Genomic DNA, 22,138 nt, shown 5'->3' with positions numbered 1-22,138 from the left:
GGGGGTGGGGGGGGGGAAGAAGAGGAGTGCTTCGGAAAGTGGATACTGGAGCATGTAGGATCAATAATGGGAAGATGCCGAATGACTTAATAATCTGCCAAAGTGATGTTGGAATCAAGATCGGGAAAGAGTTGGATTAGGTGTTCTGTTGTTAAGCTCTTTCTTCTTGTGCAAAAGATGGTTTATTTCATGGTTTTGTATGGTTTGACCCTCCTCAGACTGTGTTAATTGGTAATGTTTTACAGGGACTGTGTTGAGCATTGTCAGAAAACTGGGTGTGTAGGTGACAAATGCTTCCTGCACTGTAAATTTTCGGCTGACGGGAAACCCATTGACGGACCATGGTACATGCAAGAACCACTTTATCTGCAATGGAAACAATGGGATTGCCAAAGTGATTGCCAGTATGAATGCATGATGTCTAGAGAGGAAGAGAGAAAGAAACATGGAGAGAAGCCTGTCAAGTACCATAATAGATGGCCACTCAAACGTGTTTATGGAATCCAGGTTTTGCAATTTTACATTTCCATTAATCTTGCTTTAAGCCAAAAGTACCCATTAATCTCGCAAAGCGGGGCTTTTCTTTCCATTCTGAAATCATTGTTCTTCATGTCATCAGGAGCCTGTTTCTGTTGCTCTGTGCGCTCTTGCACTAGCAATACAGTTTCATGGCTGGGTATCATATTGCATCCTCGTCTACTACAAGTTGCCCCTCCGACCTGATAGGAAGACTTACTACGAATACAATGGATTACTTCACATCTATTCCCTCATTGTAATGAACGCTTTTTTCTGGAGTGCTGTCTGCCACAGCAGGTAACAGTGTTTCCGAATTCTCTTCCATTGTCACGAAATTGTATCTGTCTATATTTTGGTCTCAGATTTCCTTTCCAAAACACCCGTTTCTAGACCTAGAAGATTGTCCAGCTGAAACTGATTTCAAATTCTAACAAAAAGAGACTGAAATTCTTAATATGACAACCCACCCTGGACATGTTTTACCGAATCTCTCTGTTTACATTGTTCTCACTCTGGATTCTCCTGAATTGTTGTTTCCTATCTCTTTCTGGTTAATTTTAGAGATGTTGAGTTGACGGAGAGGCTAGATTACTCCTCAGCTGCCGCCCTACTCGGGGTTTCGCTTATTTTTGCAATCATCCGAGTCTTCAATATACGCGATGAGTCAGCAAAAGTCATGGTAGCTGCCCCTATCATCGCGCTTATGGCAACCCACGTTTTGTACCTCAGCTTCTACAACCTTGATAGTGGTACATTCATGCTTCTATCATTACTTTCTCATTTCCTCTTACGCATACTCATCAGTAACGATAATACTATGATCCGGCAAAATAGAAAGGATGATTCCCGTGCATCTGTCAAAGAAAGGATTTTATTTTTTCACAGCACGGTTTCTTGTTCAATCCTCACAGGGCTACAAATGAAAGCAGTATTGACGGTGGGAGCTGTAGAATTCACAGTGTGGGGAGGATGGGCCGCCATGACGGCTCACCCTTCAAGGTGGAAGCTATGGATATTCCTCGTCTTGAGCATCGTCTCTATGTTCTTCAAGATGTGTGATTTCCCGCCACTCTACGGCTACGTCGACGCTCAATTCCTCTGGAGAATCGCAGCGATCCCTCTGGCTTACCTCTGGTGGAGCTTCATCCGAGATGACGCAGTTTTCTGTACTGCCGTCCTCCTCAAGAAATCCAAGTGAATCTCTGTCCCTCTGTCTCAGGGTTGGAGTTTTTCCGGCGACTTTTCTCCGGTGTCGGGCTCTGTCTCTTGTTTGTCTCAGGTTTGAAGTTTTTCCGGTGACTTTATCCGGTGTTTTCACAGAAGAAGATACACATGGTGTGTCATCTTCCGTGGGGGGTAATTTCGGGTTTTTCGGGTCTTCCTCTTTATGCTTCTTTTTTTCTCTCGCCGGCGTTTGGCCGGAGAGTTGCCGTCGGAGGAAACGACCGTTCGTGCCAAGTGGTCTGTTGTTTTGTTCATTCGAATAACCCTTTTTTTCTATTTATGTCAAAATCTGTCTTTCTTTCTCTAGTGGTACCACATTAGACAATAATGTATGTAATGTACCCATGAAATATAAGGCATCATAAATATGATTATCGCTCTCACTTCATTTTGTAATGCTCGTCCGATTTTTGCAACATTATAATTCGAATTTCTTTTATAATATGCTTGTGTGTGTGGAGGTGGTCCAACATGCATTAATTTGTTCTGTCTTTGATAATTCATTTTCCTAACCAATTCAATGCATTTATTTATAATATGCTTGCCCGGTCCACCATGACTTGTTCTTGGTCCCACTAATTCGTATAATTCATTTGGTTTTCAAGATTAGGTAGTTTAATGTAACTCTTGTCTCTTTATTTATTTATTTTTTCCTTTTCTTCATAAATCCATCATAGAGAAAAATAATATGAATTGGTGGAATTCTCCTTGATTTTCACTCCATCTATATTTGGCTTATAATTTTTATTCCCAATTTACCCTTGGAACAACAAAACAGGTGTCATGGGCATATTCACAGCCACCAAATCTTCAGGAGTTGTTCTCATTGGGTGCTATAAAGTCCCAATCACACCACCGAAATTTATTTAATATTTATCTTATTGGGTGCCATAAAGTTCTAATCATATCCCAAAGTCCATACAGTTTTAACTTTTAATATAAACTTAGTGTCTGTTTGATTTGTTAAGAGAGAATAATCATTTTTTGCTCTTGCACTTTCTTCCGACTTTTTGTCATTTCATTTCATGCGGCCATTGGATGAGGTTTGGTTATGAGACTAACCCCAAGATTCTCTCTCTCTCTCTCTCTCTCTCTCTCTGTAGCCTCAATGGGAAGCAAGGAATATGATTTGAGGCATCTGTTGGAGCACCAGGACTTACTACTTCCACAAGGAACGTACCAAACGTATGCATGATTGGGGCATGTGTCTGTCAGTGCCCCCAACATGGCTTTGTTCGTATAGATGCCACATCTCTTATCTAATCAAAGCTTTGGAAATTCGTTGGCTCTGTCTTGTTCCCTTTTGTTTCCGGAACATTTATTTGTTCATCACCCCCAACAAGATTTAGATGTTGTCACCTTAACTCGTAGATTGCGATTGCTTATCCGAAAGTATATTTATTTAAATTTGTAATATGACCCAAAAATGATTTGAGGAATAACAATTATGATGCCACTATTTGCTGAGAATCCATTGTTATTTGTGAAAAATATTCGATGAGGGAATCATAAAAGCCAAACACAGATCATACAGAAAAAAAAAAACAGAGAGAATACAGAAGAAAACGGTAATAAAGAAGTATATTTATATAGTATTATAGTATGGTATATATATATATATGTATGTATGTATGGTTTAATTGAAGATTTCCCACTTGAACCGTGGATGGACCGACGACTTATCCGGCGCGGCCGATGACGAAGTAGTAGCAGCCATGGAATCGAACGTTTCCCATCTCGTTGTCACGACCACGGGGCCGGACGAGGCAAAATCCCGTTGCGGATAGTGTTGGCGTTGATCTATATACGAATCTGACGATTCTTGTTCTTGTCGTTTGCTTCTGTCTGGTTTCTTGGGTTCCAAGTTTCGGGTTTGGATCTCGGGTTTAGCGTCAGGAGTCGAGTTCTTGATCTTCAACACGTCGAGCGTCTCGACGTGTTTCTGAATTCTTCTCACCTTTCCATCACAACGATTCGAATCAGAACGCGAAATCGAATCCCACGAACGAAAGTAAGAGAGTGAGTTTCTTGACAAGTACCTGCATTTTCCTCTTCAATTTCACGTCTCCATCTGCAGTAATGGCGTCCAGATTCAGCAATTGGTTCATTAGCATTTCGATCAGGTTCATCAAGCTCTTCTCCTCCACTCTCCCTCCTTTGTTAATCACCGTCTCGAACGCCGATACCTGACCCGGAAAAAGATTCAGATTCCGGAGCTTTCTGAAGAAACAAGAATTTGCAGAAACGGAGTGGAGACATTTTTTTTCAGAGGACCTGTCCGGCGAGTCTGTCGACTTCGAGGCTAATGTCGGCGATTGACTTTGAAGCTTTGTCAATGGCGGCGTTCTTCCTCTTCTCCAGGAGACGCTTCTCCTGAGCGATCGGATCTTCTCGGAGAATCAGCTTTGACCGATCTTTGACGCCCGAATGATCCAGAAACATCTTCGAGTCTCTCTCTTTGTCTTTGTACAGAATCTTCATGTCCTGGTGGTGAAGCCCCGTCCGACCAGACAGCGCCTTCTTCAACTCTCCTGACGGAACAAAAAACGAAGACCCTTTTGCTAATTAGCCTTGATTTCCACAATTCAATTCGAAAAAACTAGTTTTTTGGTGGAAAAAAAATTCTTTATTTTTTATATATGTCGTTGTATTACCGAAGGTGGCTTGAGAGCTGATGGTGATCTCGTGGTAGACCGACCCGTATTTGACCCGAACCCGAATCACCGGAGACTCGCCGGAGCTCTGATCGGTCCGCCTCTGCACAACCATTCCTCCTGGCCGGAGCTCCCAGTCATGGCGGCCTCCGCCGGCGGACGTGGTTGTACCTGTTCTCATTTTCATCATTCTTTTCCTCTCTTCTTTTTCCTATCCGTGCGTCTAATAAAAATCCCCCAATTCAGAGAGATGTTGCATATTATAAAGATCCACTTCACAGAGAGAGAGAGAGAGAGAGAGAGAGAGAGAGAGAGAGAGATTTCAATGGAGTTTGATTCTGAAGACGAAGGCGTGAGAGAAGGAGACGAAGAATAAAGAAACGTCTGAGCCAAGGGAAGTAAATATACTTTCTTTCTCTCGAAGAGAGAAGGGAAAATATGAATTTATTTTTTATTTTTAAATATTTTCTCTCTCTAGAACTCAACTGTTGGTAGAAGAAAAAAAAAATGGGGGATTTTTTTTTTAATAACTTGAAAACAAAGAGTAATAACAAAACGGGTGACAGCTCATGGGATTGTTGTTATGTCTCATCACAATATATATCTATGGAAATATATCCACACATAGCATAGAGAGGCTGCCTGCCTATCCAATGCTGTCTTAGTGTCCTTGTCTGCATGTTTTAAGTACAGATAATGCCTCTTCTGTTTTTATTAAAATAAACAATATATATATATATATATATATATAATTATGCAATATAAGGATAGTGAACTATGCGAAATACCAATTAAGTCAATGGGAAATAAATGAAATATAAATACAAACAAATGCGAAATCTTCTGATATATTTGTTGGAATCAGATATGAAAGTCTCACACATACTTTTAGTAAAACTTGAAAAATAAAATACGAAAATTTAAAAAATAACAAAAAATACTTTTAATACTGTATTTTTTCTTCTTGTCATCAAAAAATAATTGATACAATTATTATTATTTGTTGATTAATTTTTGATCTTTAATTTATCTCAATCATTTTGGTGAGCATTTCCCATCAATTACAATCTTTTTATATTTGTTTCGTCTCACGCAAACCAAGCCTTGATACCTTGTTGGAATGTAATTGGATGACTCGAGCAGTAAAAAGCCTCCGACCATTAATGGCGGCGTTGCTCCTGAGATTCTGGAAACTGCAGTTACTGAGTTCCTAGGACGTCGGAGAACTCGAGCAGTAGAAGCCTCCCATGCAGATGTCGGCGCGGTTTCAGAGGTTCTGGTAATCACGGCAGCCATTGTTGGTGCTGCTCTCTGAAATTCACAGCCATCGTTGAAAAACCGCATTCCCCATCGGCATAAACGGGTAACTGTTGCTGCAGAAAAAAAGGAAACACGGGTCCTGTTTGGTACGGAACGGAACAGGTCGACAAATCTCCATGAGAGTTGTCATCTCCTGAGTTTTTCGTGTTCAGAGACAGATGCTCTGTTTTCATCATTATATTTTATTTTCCTTTTTTTTTTTGCAGCGGAGAATCACAGAGAGATCCAGCTTTAATTTTTGTATAAATGGGCCTATAATGGGTCAGGCCCATTATGGATCACAGATAGATTCATCTTTAATTTCTGTACAAATGGGCCTATTATTGGGTTAGGCCCATTCTGAATAGCTGTGACAATTGAAGAGTTAGGGTTTCTTTTTATATTCCCTCTCTTCCAATATAAACCCTACAAGTCTTTTTGCTGTCCCTCTTTGCACTCCATCTTTCTGCTATAGCGGAGGAACGACAGGAAGAGCCGGCAGCCATGGTTAGACCTTCGATTCTCATTCGTGCATCTTCTTTGGGTTCTTTTTCTTCTCAATTTTCTGGTTCTAACGTGTTTATGTCGTGTGGTTTTACGGTTTTTTTTTTTGTTTCTTCTACTTCAGGTGAAGTACTCGAGAGAGCCCGACAATCCTACCAAGTGTAATGCCTCTTTGCTATTTTGTCGTATTTTTTCTCTTGTTTGTCTATCTACCGATCTCGTGTTGAGTAACTTGAGTTTGATCTTCTGCTAAGCTTTTGTGTTTTTTTTTGTCGATTTTGCAGCGTGCAAGGCAAGGGGGTCAGATCTCAGGGTTCATTTCAAGGTATTGATTCGTGTTTTTACTGTTTCCGATTCTGGAACCTACTTGATTTGGTTTTCTTCAACACTAGAATTTTTGGTAACTTTTAGCAAGCTGGAAATGTATCAATGATGTTGTTCCGCTACTTGGTAGGACCCTGTCGCAGATTTAGTTGATAGGTCTCGTAGTTTCAGGGGAATTAACAAGATTCATCGGTGGTTAACTTCGTGTTTTGAGACATATGTGTCAAGTTTCTTATTCCTCTAGATGCAGTTAGGGTAAGTCATTGAAGTAGGATATGCGTATAGGCCAAGTAAAATCATGTATCTGCGATAGAGGACAAAGGATAATTCACCTTATCTGATGTTCGTGCATAAGTTCCTTCTCGATGCTGGGAATTGGGGTTTTGGTTAAACTGCATCCTTGTCTGAATCCTGATCGAAAGGCACCAGGGGGCATGTTGCCCTGTGCAAATGTGGCCATTGTTAATCTTGTAAAGATCACTCGCATTGATACATGTGATGATTAAGGGTTCATTAAATGGTGTCAGTCTCTAGGATTTTGATTAAGATGCGTCCCTGTCTGAATCCTGATCGTAAGGGTTTTGTCTTGTTTTCCATGTCTGGTTCTAAATCTTGTTTTATTCGGCTGTCTTGTCGCAACAGAACACGAGGGAAACTGCCCATGCTATCAGAAAGCTTCCATTGGTGAAGGCCAAACGGTACTTGGAAGATGTTATTGCCCACAAGCAAGCTATCCCCTTCACCCGCTTCTGCCGTGGTGTTGGAAGAACTGCTCAGGCAAAGAACAGGCATTCCAATGGTCAAGGTCGTTGGCCCATGAAATCTGCCAAGTTCATCCTCGACTTGCTCAAGAATGCTGAGAGCAATGCTGAGGTACCACAAAAATTTATCGAAATTAAGTAAAAATCTCCATGCATTATACACACACACACGTCATGGTGACTCAATTGTGTTTTTCAGGTGAAAGGTTTGGATGTAGATGCCCTCTACATATCACACATCCAGGTGAATCAGGCACAGAAGCAGAGGCGTAGGACCTACCGTGCGCACGGAAGAATCAACCGTATGCTCCTAGAGGAACCCTCTGAATGAATTATCGTTATTCTCTTTTGCGAAATGCGTGTGCTCCTTAACGACGTCCTGTTCATCTGATTGCAGCATACATGTCATCTCCGTGCCACATTGAGCTGACCCTTTCCGAGAAGGAGGAGCCAGTGAAGAAAGAGGTAAACTTTTAATACCGAAATGGAATTTCAAAGCATGTGGCCATGGATTTAAATAAAACCATCGATCCGGAATCTCATTGGGGTGTGTGAATGAAATTTTGCAGCCGGAAACCCAATTGGCAGCCAGCAGCAAGTCTAAGAAATCTGCTGCTTAACTTGAGATCTTGAGAGGTCGGTTGGGGAGTTGGTTGTTATTGAGATTCTGCCATTTCGTTTCTCGTTTGGTTTATGATTTTGTCGCTCTTTCTTTCTTGCCATAGAGGAATTGCTACTTAGGAGACATGTCTTGTCCTTATCCTTATGAGCTATGAGAATCTCTCGGAATGTTTTTTTTTTTTTATAAAAATGTCCTCGCGCCATTTCTCTGTTATTATATCTTCAGTCGTATATGTGTGTAAACGTGTCCCAAGAATATTTAAACAATAGGCTCTTTACCATCGACCTTTGATGCCAACAACATGCCCTATGCTTATAAGCCATGGCTTAAAACAAATGATTAGCAATAACAATTAAAACAAAAAGTGGGGCTGGTCGTGTTCTTGAGCCTGTCCTTTTTTTTTTTGTTGGCGTTATGCTTTTAGGGCCGATGCGTCTCTGTACAGAGTGCACGTGAACCGGTGGGGTTAGGGATTTACGACCGGTCCATGTACACTTGTGCTGTTCTTGGGTCAATTTTTTTACGACCGGTCCATGTACACAGAGCGCAAGTTCTATATGTACTTGTGTAAAACCTCTGGCTAAGATCATGTAACCATTAATGTAACGATTCTATTTTTCTCTTCTTATTACTTTGATAAATCCGATAATAAGTTTTGGTAGATCCATTTCAATATTGTGTGTGAACCGTTGACTTGTTGACTCGTGAGTCAATAAAGCTACACGGCGCGCGTGTACTCCACGCTCTCACACAAGGCGCGTGTTGGTGTGCCCTGCAATCTATCTTGCTTCTCCTATATATGCATATCGTCTCCACCACTCGCGTAGCTTGAGATTCTCCGTTCCCATAGTTTTTAGGCTCGTTTTCAAATAAAACAAAAAAACAGAGGGAGAAACTCGTATGTTGCTCACACCGCCCGAAACCACCGACAGACTTCCATAACCACCGGCGGTTTTCCGGCAATGAACGATGGGCTTCTTCAAGCGACTCTTCGGAAGTAAGAAGCAGGACAAATCGGCGCCAGCGAGGGACCGGCGGAGGTGGAGCTTCACCAGATCCTCGTCTCCGGCTTCTCACTCGAGCAAGAGAGATGCGCCTCCGCCTCCGTCGGCGGATGACGGCTTGGAAGCCGACAAGCACGCCATCAATAAAAAAATCTGTATGTGGTAAAGAACTGGGAGTTCCTATCCCAATGCATTAATTACCCTGAAAACCCAATTTTTGTGATTATATATATTATTAGTCATTTACCCAAATAAATTCTGTCAAATTTCTCGGAACCAGCGCCGGGAGGAGCGGTGGAGGCGGAGGGAGTAACCGGCGGTGGGCACAGGCGTATGTGGCGGCGGTGAAGATTCAGTCTGCTTTCCGTGGTTACCTGGTGAGTCGTACTTTTTTTTTTCAAATCTTTTGCCCTGTTTGGCTGCCGAGAAAATGCAGGAATCTGAGAAAATCCACTTTGTTTTTTTCCCCGTCACCTAGAAATAAAATTAACCTAGAGATATTTCGAAATTTGAACTTCGAATTTTTTTTAAAAAAATATTTGAACACAAAGAGATATGCCGTCTGTGATGATTATATTTCCAGATTTTTTTAACGTATATTTCCAGATTTGAATACTTCCTTGCCTTTAGTTTCCCACTCTCCAAAAACTCAAAAGAAAAAAAAAAAGTACAGATTAGCTGTCTGATGTTGATTTTTTTTTCCCATTTCTCATCCATCCCCAAATAAAATTATTTTTCCAATTACCCAAATTGAAATTCTGAGAAGTGGGCATAGTTTTTGATGCTGCATTGGTCCCAAGGGTATAGAAGGAGACAAACAAATATGAAACAACCATTTTTTTTTTAACAAACGGATTCGCTCTCTGCCGACACTCTGTTAGTGTTTACAGTCCAAACATTAAAACCCATTACAAAATTGCTAATTGGTCCCCATAATTTTCTTTCCTTTTCTTTAGCAAATAGGCATTATTTATCCCACTAGCAACAAGCATTAATTTGATGTGAGATCCAATTACAGTATATCTCTACTGTTTACGGGGAAATAGTTTAGGTTAAAGAACTTGGAAACAAAGCATGGTCCGATCTTAATGGGAGCTGAAATCGGATTAGAACCAATCCAACTCAGGGGTTAGTGTAATATAATTGGCTCAGATAGTACAGTATGGGCAAAGTTTTTTTTTTCTTTTTTTATTCTTTATTTTTCAAAGGCTGAGTTGGTGAAGGTTTTCCATATACTAAAAAGATTGATTAAGTATATTACAGATTGCGTGTTTTTAAGCTTTATGAGCAGCTTTTCTTGTTTTCCCACAACTTTTAAAGCTGTTTTATCAAAAAAGGGATAAACTTTGTGTTTTTAAAGTTGCATTTTTTTTCGATTTCTCTTTTTATTCGGTTCAGGACAGGGAGTGTGGAGATTCTCAGATGGAATTTAATTATTTATGCATCGTAATGCATGTGCGTTCCCAAGATGTAGTGTCCTCGACCTCGATCGTTGTGTTCACAACTTAAAAATGTTCAATCTTCTCGTGTGTGTGTGTGTACGTTTGACTTTTTCATTGGTTTAATAATGTGTATTAATTTTTGGTAATAATTAAGAGGTAGTGGGAAGTTGTTGAGATACTAAAATAAAGTTGTAGAATAGAAAATAATGATTTAACCCATTGATCGTTTTCCCTTTCGGTTATATGTTAGATGGGAAGCATGATTATGTCTGGTACACTACTTTGGTCTCTCTGTCCTTGTTTCATCTTCAAGCAACTTGATTTCAAACATATGATGGACCATTGTCCTCTTTCCAAGTCTCTCTCTTTTGCGTGTGGTTTGGTAAGTTCTTTTGTTTAGTTTGTGCATGTTACAATTGGGCTTTTTGTGTTCTTGATCATTTCTTGAAATTTCAATCTCATTGACCACACAATGGTGTGTTTTTTTCTTCTAATGAATTGTGAATTTGTGATCTCTTTTTTTTATATAAAAAAAATTGGTTATAATGGTGAAAAAATCAGGCGAGGAGGGCGTTAAGAGCGTTGAAGGCGTTGGTGAAGCTTCAAGCGTTAGTGAGGGGGCACATAGTGAGAAAGCAAACGGCCGATATGCTGCGACGGATGCAGACGCTGGTTCGGCTTCAGGCCCGAGCTCGAGCTTCACGTGCCTCTCACGTGTCCGACTCATTCCCCTCTTCCTCCTCTCCTCGTTCCCTCCACACACGCTGCGTCTCCAACTCCGAGCTCCGCGAGATCATCGCCATGGACCACCGTTCCCAAGTCGGTTCGAGCCGGTTAGACCACTGGTCCGAAGAAACTCTATGGACGACCAACAAAAACAACAGCAGCACTAGCATCCTGCATATGCCACGGTACAACGAGGATGAGGAAGGGGACGACAAGATTCTCGAGGTCGATACTTGGAAGCCACACTTAGCCTCGAGACCGTTCCGTTCAGACAGCAGCCACCACAACAACAACGAATCCCCGAGGAAGAGACAGCCTCCGGTGGTTGCAAGAAGCGCAGAGAACAGCCCTCAAGTCGGTTCCTCCAGACCAGGAAGCAGCAGCGGTTCACGGAGGAGAACCCCTTTCACGCCAACTAGAACCGAGTACTCGTGGGGATGCTACGGGGGGAACTACTACACGGGTTATTACCCGAACTACATGGCGAATACCGAGTCATACAGGGCGAAAGTCCGATCTCAGAGCGCGCCAAGGCAACGGCTAGAGTTTGCGGACAGCAACAAGAGGTCTGTGCAGGGACATTACTACTATTACGCGGCCGCTGAAGGATCGTTTGACCAGCGGTCTGATGTCGGGAGCTCCGGACAAGGAGGAGGATTGTCTGAACGGTTGAATCGAAACACGAGCGGGAGATCAAAGATGACGATGCATTCTTCGCTTCTGATTTAGAATTTGTTCAGTTTCTTGTGTGTTTCTTTCTGTGGGCATATGATTGTTTGTTCCAAGGAGAAGAAGTCAGTGAGTGAATGTGTAATTAAGTCGATCCTCTCTCTCTCTCTTTTTTTTTTGTGGTAATTTTCTGTGACCTCAATAGGTTTCAATTAATGGTCGGTAAAAACACCAAAAAGTAACAAGCTAAGTTTCGTCTTTGAAAACATGGGTTCTGTTTCTGAAGTTATAGTAGAGACTGTAAACTCACGGGGGGTTTGGATTCTTTTTCTTCGTGGTGATGTCTCGTCACAACGCAGATGCTTGATTGGTCTCACCTTTCTTATCAATTCTCTTCCGAAGATTTGGTAATTTGTCTGTCACCCAAAGATATTCCTCAATCCTTTCGTTGTCTCTGTGAATGAAAAAAATAAACGGTTCCCACCACTTCACAGTCCACTGACAACCACAGGAACAAAAGCCGCTACGAGTGGTGGCAGTGACTTCGCCGTTGTTTTTGGGCCAACCTTGATGGGTTTGCAACAAAATATGCAAATCTTTTACCATAAGAAACACAGAGCTTTATAATTAATATATTATATTATATCTCCCCCAATAAAAGCCATAATTCATAAAAGTAAACGATGGACATCCGGGAGGCAATGACACCTATTGTTTAGGGAACTAAAAATATGAAGGAATTTGAGAGGGTAAAAAGATTTGAAATACCACACAAACAAATCACTCACACATCTTACAAAGACTATAAAAAAAAAAGGGCAAGAAAGATATGATTATGAAGGCATTTACAAGTAAAAAAAAAGCAGAAACTAAAACGAGATTCAGACATTGCCGTCACAGTTCCATCTTGAGGTCGGAACGCAGCTGAGGTAGCGACACCAGCGGCAGCGGTCGTTAATTGTATGCGGATTTTTTGTTTCGGAGTTGAAATTGGTTCTCATGAATTTTGGGAAGGGATAGTGTCACTGTCAATTTCAGTCTTTTGGCAGAAATCCAAATTCATTTCCAACCACAGATATTCAACCACAAACATTAGTTCATAACATATCTTCAAATCTATCGGAATCTCGAATATATATGAGAAGAAGCTCTCTTGAGGAATTTCCCAAAAATTTCAGCATGCTAACACGAGAATGTGAAGGAAAAGCAGTGTTCTTCCTTACCCGGCAATCAAGAGGATCAAAGATAATAGCCATAGAATGTACTGGTAAGGCTTGTACTTCGACTTCAGACGCGTGCCCGGTGGCATATGCCGGCTTGCTAACCACCCGAACTGGGGTCGAGGCAGCAGAACAAAACCCAGGAGGAACCCCGCAAGAAATCCACCAATGTGAGCAAAATTATCGACATGAGGCAAAATCCCAATGGCCAGGTTTATGACTATGATAAACACAAGCGTAAGTAGGGCTGCAACCTGTAGAAACGAGCCATAATAAAGGTCTATTTGCATCAGTCGGTTGAGACAGATATCATCACTTCTACTTACCACAAAAAAGTGTTGCAAGACTCTTTTATATGTATGTCCAGAAATGATTCAGTATACATACAGACAGAATCATTAACCAGAACAGAAGGTAATTGCACCGGTGTGTAAGATATATAATAGCAAAGTAGAGAAAATAACCTTGTTGGTATAGATTGTCCAATTCGTTAATAGCTCGGAAAGCATTGAGCCGAGAAGGCCAAACAGCGCACCAGAGGCTCCCACCGAGATATAGTTTCTGATAAACAGTGACGATAATACACTCCCACCAAATCCTGACACTAGGTATATAGCCCCGATCTTAACTGCAGATATAGAACAAAGTTTCAGACTTTTGGTAACATCCTCAACAAAATTTCAGATTTGATTATTCCCCGTTTCATCAAACTCAACATTTACTCTCCTTTTTTAGGGTGAGGAGGAGAAGCATGCATACCAAAACCAAATTGCTGCTCAAGGCGAATGCCGATGAAAACCAGGCTTAGCATATTTGCAAGAAGATGGATAACACCAGCATGCAACCATACACATGTCACAAGTCGCCAACCTTGATGTTTTTCCACGACTTTACTCCATTCGAGCGCTCCCAACTTCTCCAATCTTTAATAAAAAAACAAAGATAAAACATACCAAACAATGTCAAAACATTGTTGCAAAAAATGATGATTCAAGGTCTTCCTCATTTCAATTGGCAGAGAAATCTATAAAAGAAGAACATTGAATATACCCAACAGCAAGAAAGCAAAAGATGCATGGAGGAAAGATCCAATCAATTTACCAATGAAACTGACTATCCTAATCAGTCAAGCAAATTCAGAAGAAGAAAAAAACAGAGGCATATTCGAACTAAGTTTCAAGCCAATCCAGAAGACCTAAGAGTTGCAGTGTTAAGAACTATCGGAATTCAATGATCCTAACCAATCCACACACATTCATCAAAATCTCCTGCAAGGGAACTTTGGCAGGTGAGATGTTGATTTCACCAGTAAAGTTTGGTATACACAACACAAACATGAATACCAAACTTCTAAAAGGTATGGATTCAAAGTTGATACTTTCGGATTACTATTCCTGAAAGCTAATTCACAGAATTTTCCACAAGAAAACTTCTATGGGGACAGTTCGATAATATTCCACCTTCCACCTTCTGCACACAACACTATCATTATGGGTATGGCCTTAGTTATACACAGGTTTTGAAGAACTCATGAGTTCGAGTTCAATCACTCCTGGATATTCAATTCAGGTAATTCACCAGCCCATCAAGTAAAACTAATCGCATAATCCAAAAACCATGAACAGAACATGAATCACCTGCAATAAGAAGCATAAAACGCCCCAAAAGAGCAAACCACTCTAATTCAGTCAGGAAAAAAGAAGATGCATATGAGACGTACGTGCGAGAAGACGGACCGAAGAGGGGATTAGCCCGAAGAGGCTCGAAGGCACATCTCCCCCAGCAGTCCCCGTCGAGACGGTGGGACTTAGCGTGCTTCGGGCAGTTGTTGACGTACATCACCACGATGAAGACCGAAATATTCGCCACCACAAACATCGGCACAAGCCACGACGTCCACTGCATCTCCGCCTCCTCGTCCACTACATACGACGGTGCCACCGCCACCGAAGGTGGCCCACCGCGGATCACTCCGGCGCTTTCGCTTCCGATCCCTCTGTTCTTTGCCGGAATCCGGCTCTCCAGATCATCGGTCGCCGGCATAGCTCTGAATCGCTCCCGCTCTGTCTATTGCGATTTTTTTCGGATACGGAGTGAAAACGGGATTTTAGATGGGTGAGAGTGGGTGAGTTGGGTAAATGCATTCCCGAGAGTGGGAGAGAAAGTGGGCTCTCCCCCACAAACTGCTCCACGTGTACGTGTTTACTGCTTTTACACGTGTCGCATTTACATTGGATATATCTTTTGGTTTCCGTGTTCTCAGGTACAGTGGATTAGATCTGTAGCTGACGTCCGCTAGATTCCCGCGTCGTTCTCTCAAAGCACGTTTTCATGGTTTTTTTTTCCCATTTTTTGAAATGCTTATGGATTTCTCGAAATTAAATTAAATACAAAAAAGGGAAAAACAGCGAATTTCTGATATTATTTCGACCACAATTATATTTTTATTTTTCGTGACTTACATTATATCTGTGATTATGTTATATATATACGCACACAGACACACATGCAATCAGAAATATGTGGTGTCGATTATTTGAAACAATTTTTCTGTTTAATTATTTGAAACAATTTGGAATTACTTTGCGGCATATAAAGATGTCGTGACAATAAGATGGCTCTAAGGGAGGGACAACGAGAAAAAGACATTTCCCATCCATTTCCTCATCTCCAAATTTGATTATGTGGCAAATAATATACATTTTTTTTATAATCCGGAAATTCACCGGACCTTTGGCTCGATTATATCTTCCACAGGATCGGGGAAGTCCAGGTGAATACCCATTCCCACACTTGGGTTTGAACTCAGTTGTAAATCAACTCACATAATACAAAACCTAATCCATTTTTTGTAATAAAAAATTTCATTATTTTTTATAAATTTGTACATGATTTATATAACTGGGAAAGGAGGCCAATAAATAGTATTCCAAATTTGACGCACTCTTCTCACTAATAGTAATTACGTGGGATTTGCAATTTGATTATTTAAGTTAATAAAGTTAAAATTATTTCCATATATACCAATTACTTGATGACCCTAAACAAAACGACTCATAGTCGGTTGGAAACTAGAATGGAAGCCAAAATCAATATGAATGATAGTTAGATCACATGACTCGCACGTGAGACAAGAGACGACTTGGGTTTAGGGTTTTCAAGTCTACGGGTTGACTCGTGGCCCGTATAGACAGATTCGTTTAGCCCACGATTTATTATAAGCGTTAGACGCGATGCCGCGAGTTTGTAGGTTTTACGGGTATTTGAAATTCGGGAGCTCGAGTCACCATAAGTACGAGTTCGGATGCTTAACTCGATCTCCGTTACGACCTCATCAGTCGTCCCTCATCGACCGAATATCCCGTGGATACCCAAACCACCACACCATATCTCTCGGATACTCTAAATTTGGATGTCAAACCATCACGAGATTGAGAGCGAGTATTCTTGGCAACAAAAAAAAAACTCTAGCATTATAAACTCGAAATTGACATAAAAATATCGGGTACGCGTAGGTATGGCGTATCCTTTACTCATTATAGATGAGTCTATAATACATTTTTTATAGAAGTTGAAAACACAATTATAAACAAACCATAAGATATAGATTGAATCAAAAGATGGTCTTAGAGTTATGAGTTTACATATCTGTTTATATTGTTGACACGTGTTTTTGAATATATATCACGTCAAATATAAATTTATTATCAATTTTATGGTTTCAAATACCGAAAATTTAATTTGGAAGTTTAATAAATTTTGTAGCGCCGGTAAATTAATTTTATACCATATTATCGACAATATGTAATAATAATAATAATAATAATAATAAAATTATTTAGATAATTATAAACCGTCCTATCAATTTTATTTATAAATACCGTATATATTTTTCTATACAATCATCTTATCATAATCTTTTATTTCTATCTCAATTCTTTTCTAGTTGATCAATCCTCAGTTCTTTAAGTTTGAAAGATTTCATTGAGGTAATCTTGCTCCCTTTAAACTATTTTTTATTAATGATTTCATGTATTATTAAATAAAATTGGTTGTAATAGAAAATTTCGGAGTTTGATAAATAAGAAATATAGTTTGCATTTCATAGAATTTATAGATATAATTCTACGATTGTTCAACTAGATACATTAAATGTATAAAAAATTATCTCAAACGAAATTTTTTTCGAAGTGTACTATTTATCAATATTTTATAAATTAGTTTTTGAAAATTTTTTAGAGAAAAAATAAATATTATTATAATATTTTAAAATTATGAATTAGTTTTTGGATTTTTAGCATATTAAAAGATTTTGAATGTATATTATTCTATAAATTATTTATACGATAATTATAAAATTAATAAATATTTTATTTATATTTATATTTGGTTTAAAAAGATTCGACGAAAACAAAGATAGAGATTAATTCAATATTTTATTCTAAAATTTTTAAACATTTTGGAAAATCTATTTTTTATTTTTATTATTATATCAAATATTATTGTTTAAAATTGTTAAGTTTATATATATATATTATGATTTTTTAAATATAATAAATTCATTATAAGGTGATTATTGAGCGAATTTATTATGAACTCATTAGTAATAAATTTTTATGAATCTTTTCCTATTCATTTATTATTGTTTAAAATTGTTATTTATATATCAATTTAAATTTTTGTTGACATTTTTTTATTATTTATCAAATAAACATTACATTGTTGTTTAAAGTTATCAAATTCATATTATATATATAGAAACTATACATTTTAAAAAAAATATCATAAATTTATTCTAAGTTAAATAGTGAGCAAATTTAGTCTGAACCCACTTTAATAAATTTCTATTAATATAGTTTTATTCATTTTTACAAAAATAACATCAAACAAAATTTGTTATTTAAATCAAATTTGAAAAGAAATTATAAAGGCTAAATTTTACACGTACAAAATAGTTTTTAAGGTAAACCTTCATTTTTTTTATTTAATATATATCAATATATAATTATAAATTTATTTATATTATAAATATTTTAATTTATCAATTTATTTATAAATATTAATATACATTTTCTTTATAAATCTTATTATATATTTTACTATTATTTTTATTTTCTCTCATACCCTCAATTTTTAATACGAGTTTATAATTTTTACTTTTAAACTTTAAAGATATTTATAAATAGACTTTTTAACTTTTTAAAAATATAATATAATTATTTAATTTTTTAAAATATTTTATATGAACTCATTAGTCTAATATTTGAAATTCATACATTGGATAAAAAAAAATGACATTATTAGTTTATACTTTTCAAAACAATATTCTTTATTTGTACTCCAAAAAATCACATATTAGAAATATGTTTTATTTAACAAATCATATTATATGCTAATATCAATTTAAATATACGATTTTTCAATAATTTCTAAATTTTTTTTCACAAAAATATTAAGAAAAAAATATAATTTTTTTTTTAAAATATCATTAATCTCGTATAGTTTTAAAATATTTGTAATTTTAAATAGATAAAAATAAAATAGACAGCATGATATTTTTAAGATAAAAAAGTATAAATCGTACGTTTACGATCTGATAAATACAAAATTATTTATATTTTAAAATGTTTCGATGAAAACAAAGTTCGAATTTGTTAAATACTTTATTTTATATTCATGGCGAATCTCGGTTCAAATTGTTGTAATAAATTCTCATTAATTTTTATTGTATTCTAGTCTTTTTTTAAAAATAAATATCTTTGTAAAATTGCCTATTTAAATTAGATTCAGAAAATGATTTCTACAGCAATTGAAAAAAAATCAACATCGTTCTGATTTTTACCTCCCCGAAAGTTTCAAACAAGCTAAGTAAGATTTGCAGGCGAAGGAATACTTGACATAAAGTGGAAGAAGTAATTGTAATATCATCCATCTAAGAAATTTTCAGGTAAAACCCTAACCAATGTTAACATATATGATTGTAATCTTTTTACGAACTTTGAAATCAGAAAAAATAATTATTCATAAATTTCACCTTACCAGATGTTCTTTTGATATATATATATATATTTTTGTCTGTGATGGTTCAGATCAAAATGAACAGACAAATAAGGTTGTTTCTCGAGCAAGAAAATGCAGCACTTAGGGCTGAGAACACAGCCCTTCGACAAACGATGTTGTGTCCCCCTTGCAGCTCATGCAACAGACCTGCGGTCCAACCCGACGTGGCAATGATGGAAGAACAGCTTCGACACGAGAACCAGATGATCTGTGCCGAAATCCAGCGGATGCAACGATTAGCTGCTCGTTACTTGTGGTGGTCCCCCAACCGGGTCTCGACCAACCATGGTGCCTCCTCCTCTTCTTCTTCCTTGGCCATGACTGCACGGTGGATCGATGTGTTGGCTCTAACCACTGATTCTGCGAACGAGGTGACCCGTTTGGCGAGGGCCGAGGAGCCGGCGTGGAGCAGAGACGGAGATGGAGGGAGCGAAACCCTAAACCTAGAAATGTATTACACGCGTTTCTTGCCTTGCGAGCAAAGCAACGTGGAGGAATTCGTTCACGAGGCGTCATGTGCGACAGGGCTTGTGGCTATTGATGCTCCGTCCCTTTTGAGAAATTTTGCGAATCCGGTAATGGTTTTGATTTTTAATACACTTAAATTTTATAAAAAAAATGGATGTGGTCTTTCTTGTGTTACAAGTTATGTTATATTGTGGTTTTGGTTATGTTTTTTTTTCTGTGTTTTTTTAGAGCCGTTGGGTCGAGATTTTTCCATCGATGATTGCAAGTTCCTCAATCGAAGCAAGAAACAGGATTCTTCAAGTGGTATATATGTTGAATCCATTTTTATTTTATTTTTTGTGATTAATATTACACGTAATAAAATAATTCCCACTAATATCATATAATTTGTAATCTAACCGTTGGTGACCCAGTGACTGAGAGGTAACAAAGTCATCCTCAAAGTTCTGGGTTCGATACCACTGGTGGGGAGGGATCTAATTTCTGGACCAAAATGGTCTATATACAAATGATCCCGAGTTTAGGGTAGATGCATGCCCGATGAACCATCCTATTTATAAAAAAAATCATATGATTTGTACGGAATTTCCATATAAGGTTTGTTTTTGTTTCGTAGGTAAAAGTGGAATTTATGCCGGTTGTTTCACCGTTGGTCTCGACCCGGGAGGTGAAGCTACTGAGATGCGTCAAGCAAATGGACCGGAACACATGGGTCGTGGCCGATGTCTCGCCCTGTCTCAGGTTACATCACCCGAATCCACGGCCAGCATTCATCAGATTTCCTTCTGGATACGTTATTCAACGCTTAGCCAATGACTTCTCAAAGGTATTTAATGCATATCCTAATGTGTTTAATGTCGGTTTTGACCGCATTAATTGCCTAACCAAAACAAGAAGATTCCATACATTAATTGCTTTACCAATTTTGACATGATTGATTTGCACATGCAGGTGACCGTTGTAGAGCACTGGGGCTATAAAGAGGACGCGGTTGTAACCCGGTTCAGGTCATATCTCAGAACCGGCTTAGGCTTCGGGGCTCACAGATGGTTAGCCGCTCTACAACGCAGCGGCTTTAGCTCCTCGACGATAAGAGGTAAAAAAAAAATTCCGGTTTTCTTCTGGTTTGATCTTGACCGGTTCTTGCTGATCTAACGCTGGGTGTGTTGCAGAATTGAGCCCACTCGCTAAACGCAACTTGGTTAACCTATCTCGGCGAATGGTTAGCGTATTCTTTACCAATCCGGTTTAATCGAATTCAAACCAAACTGAACCTGTTCTGTGAGATAACCGGAGATTAACGTACTGCAGGGCAATTCTAGTGGAGCAAACGAGAAGTATGTGCTCCAAGAAACATACCACGAGGCGTCGGCGACGATGGTGATCCACTCCGCTGTGGACCTGGAAGCGGCCGCCATCGCTGCCACACACGATAATGCCGGGTTGTCAGGTGGGCACGGCGGAGGCGGAGGCGGAGGCCGGAAGTTCCCGGAGCGGCGGAGACGAGTGGTGCGTCGTGACGGCAGGGTTTCAGATGGTTGCCGGCGATGCGGCGTTGACTGGCGGCGTCTCCGATGAGATGGTCAACGCCGTCGAGGAGATGGTCTCCTCGGCACTCGGCAAGCTGAGAAATGCTCTCCCGGTGAACTTAGGCCTCCGCTGAAATTTCACTTTTAATTTTATGTTTTGTTTTTTAAATCTTCGTATATCAATAGATCATTTAATGTGTTTGTGAATACATGTGTTTATGCTTATTTTGTATTAAATAGAGAACAATTTAAAAAATTATATATATAATTTTTTATAAGTGGGACAATAGTAATATATGTATAATTTTATAAGGATAAACTGAATTTTATTAGAGGCATTTATCAATTTTATTTGAAAATTTATAAAGTTTATGAAGAAATTAACTAATTTTAATTAATTATATGGGGCATGTGACCTTATTACATAAATAGATCCGTCCATGTAAAAAGAAAAAGAAAAGTTTAAAACATTCAAATATATAAATACACATACACAGATATATACAATTTTCATTTTTAGTTTTCTTTTTATTTTTTTAAATTCGTTACAGAATTAACGGTGTATAGAAATTTAGAGTTTTTTTTTTATATAAAATTAATGTATTTTTATAGGAATTAATAAAAAAATCTGTATGTGGTAAAGAACTGGGAGTTCCTATCCCAATGCATTAATTACCCTGAAAACCCAATTTTTGTGATTATATATATTATTAGTCATTTACCCAAATAAATTCTGTCAAATTTCTGCAACTCATTAAATGGGCCGAGCCCTAAAGGCCCAAAAGAAGATGAAAAAAACCCACCATTGGTTTCTGCCCAATAAGAGCGTTACCCTGCCATGTTTCCTTTTTTATTTTAAAAAATGGAATTACCGTTAATTCTCTCCCATCGGAGAGAGAGTTTCCTTTTTTTTTTACAGAGGAAGGACCTGTTATGCAAACCGGAGAGCAAATTTATTCTGAGCGAATAAATAGTGGATATTTAGATGATTTGCAAGCTTCTGTGCAATGTGGAGGTAATTTTGGGCATAAGAAGTGCAAAGGATTTGGTGATTGATATAACTGGTATAAACGGAGTATTTTCTGGGATCTACCTTATTGGAGTTCGCTTACA

At 38.4% G+C, this 22,138-nt stretch overlaps 6 protein-coding genes across 8 annotated transcripts in view; 4 read left to right on the top strand and 2 right to left on the bottom strand.

Moving 5' to 3' along the window:
* The window catches only part of LOC104801914 (post-GPI attachment to proteins factor 3), a 3,231-nt gene extending 1,100 nt beyond the window's left edge, over nt 1-2,131 (top strand). For both annotated transcript variants that reach the window (XM_010525298.2, XM_010525306.1), the window contains exons 3-6: nt 246-507; nt 620-816; nt 1,081-1,268; nt 1,431-2,131. In XM_010525298.2, coding sequence (XP_010523600.1) covers nt 246-507; nt 620-816; nt 1,081-1,268; nt 1,431-1,717 — 934 coding nt within the window. In that variant the 3' untranslated portion in view covers nt 1,718-2,131. The remainder of the gene's footprint in view (nt 1-245; nt 508-619; nt 817-1,080; nt 1,269-1,430) is intronic.
* A 1,063-nt stretch (nt 2,132-3,194) lies between these two features.
* LOC104801905 (BAG family molecular chaperone regulator 3) lies at nt 3,195-4,780 on the bottom strand. Its single transcript, XM_010525288.2, has 4 exons — nt 4,398-4,780; nt 4,018-4,274; nt 3,783-3,929; nt 3,195-3,700 (listed from the first exon to the last, which is right to left on the bottom strand). Exons 1-4 carry the CDS (start codon nt 4,585-4,587, stop codon nt 3,380-3,382), a joined length of 915 nt encoding a protein of 304 aa, XP_010523590.1. The 5' UTR covers nt 4,588-4,780; the 3' UTR covers nt 3,195-3,379.
* Nucleotides 4,781-6,103: 1,323 nt separating this feature from the next.
* Nucleotides 6,104-8,123, top strand: LOC104801898 (60S ribosomal protein L17-2). The gene is made up of 7 exons (XM_010525282.2): nt 6,104-6,203; nt 6,325-6,361; nt 6,485-6,525; nt 7,167-7,397; nt 7,485-7,587; nt 7,683-7,750; nt 7,855-8,123. The coding sequence occupies exons 1-7, from the start codon at nt 6,201-6,203 to the stop codon at nt 7,903-7,905; spliced, it is 534 nt and encodes a 177-aa protein (XP_010523584.1). The 5' UTR covers nt 6,104-6,200; the 3' UTR covers nt 7,906-8,123.
* A 1,065-nt stretch (nt 8,124-9,188) lies between these two features.
* On the top strand, nt 9,189-12,016 carry LOC104801888. Its single transcript, XM_010525273.1, has 3 exons — nt 9,189-9,288; nt 10,604-10,735; nt 10,915-12,016. Exons 2-3 carry the CDS (start codon nt 10,604-10,606, stop codon nt 11,806-11,808), a joined length of 1,026 nt encoding a protein of 341 aa, XP_010523575.1. The 5' UTR covers nt 9,189-9,288; the 3' UTR covers nt 11,809-12,016.
* An 811-nt stretch (nt 12,017-12,827) lies between these two features.
* Nucleotides 12,828-15,086, bottom strand: LOC104801878 (RHOMBOID-like protein 3). The gene is made up of 4 exons (XM_010525264.2): nt 14,689-15,086; nt 13,728-13,891; nt 13,433-13,596; nt 12,828-13,222 (listed from the first exon to the last, which is right to left on the bottom strand). The coding sequence occupies exons 1-4, from the start codon at nt 15,009-15,011 to the stop codon at nt 12,968-12,970; spliced, it is 906 nt and encodes a 301-aa protein (XP_010523566.1). The 5' UTR covers nt 15,012-15,086; the 3' UTR covers nt 12,828-12,967.
* A 3,729-nt stretch (nt 15,087-18,815) lies between these two features.
* LOC104801851 (homeobox-leucine zipper protein ROC5) overlaps nt 18,816-22,138 on the top strand; it is a 6,359-nt gene continuing 3,036 nt past the window's right edge. The window contains exons 1-7 of one of the 2 annotated variants that reach the window (XM_010525246.1): nt 18,816-18,915; nt 19,058-19,603; nt 19,725-19,799; nt 20,113-20,322; nt 20,448-20,592; nt 20,669-20,718; nt 20,808-21,033. In XM_010525246.1, coding sequence (XP_010523548.1) covers nt 19,064-19,603; nt 19,725-19,799; nt 20,113-20,322; nt 20,448-20,592; nt 20,669-20,718; nt 20,808-21,033 — 1,246 coding nt within the window. In that variant the 5' untranslated portion in view covers nt 18,816-18,915; nt 19,058-19,063. Of the gene's footprint in view, nt 18,916-19,057; nt 19,604-19,724; nt 19,800-20,112; nt 20,323-20,447; nt 20,593-20,668; nt 20,719-20,807; nt 21,079-22,138 lie in introns of both variants that reach the window. The other variant, XM_010525251.2, reaches the window with a different exon arrangement.

This window comes from Tarenaya hassleriana, unplaced genomic scaffold (assembly GCF_000463585.1).
Source record: "Tarenaya hassleriana unplaced genomic scaffold, ASM46358v1 Cleome10, whole genome shotgun sequence".
Lineage (NCBI taxonomy): Eukaryota > Viridiplantae > Streptophyta > Magnoliopsida > Brassicales > Cleomaceae > Tarenaya > Tarenaya hassleriana.
The sequence above is the reverse complement of the archived record's forward strand: the minus strand, read 5'-3'. Positions and strand labels throughout refer to the sequence as shown.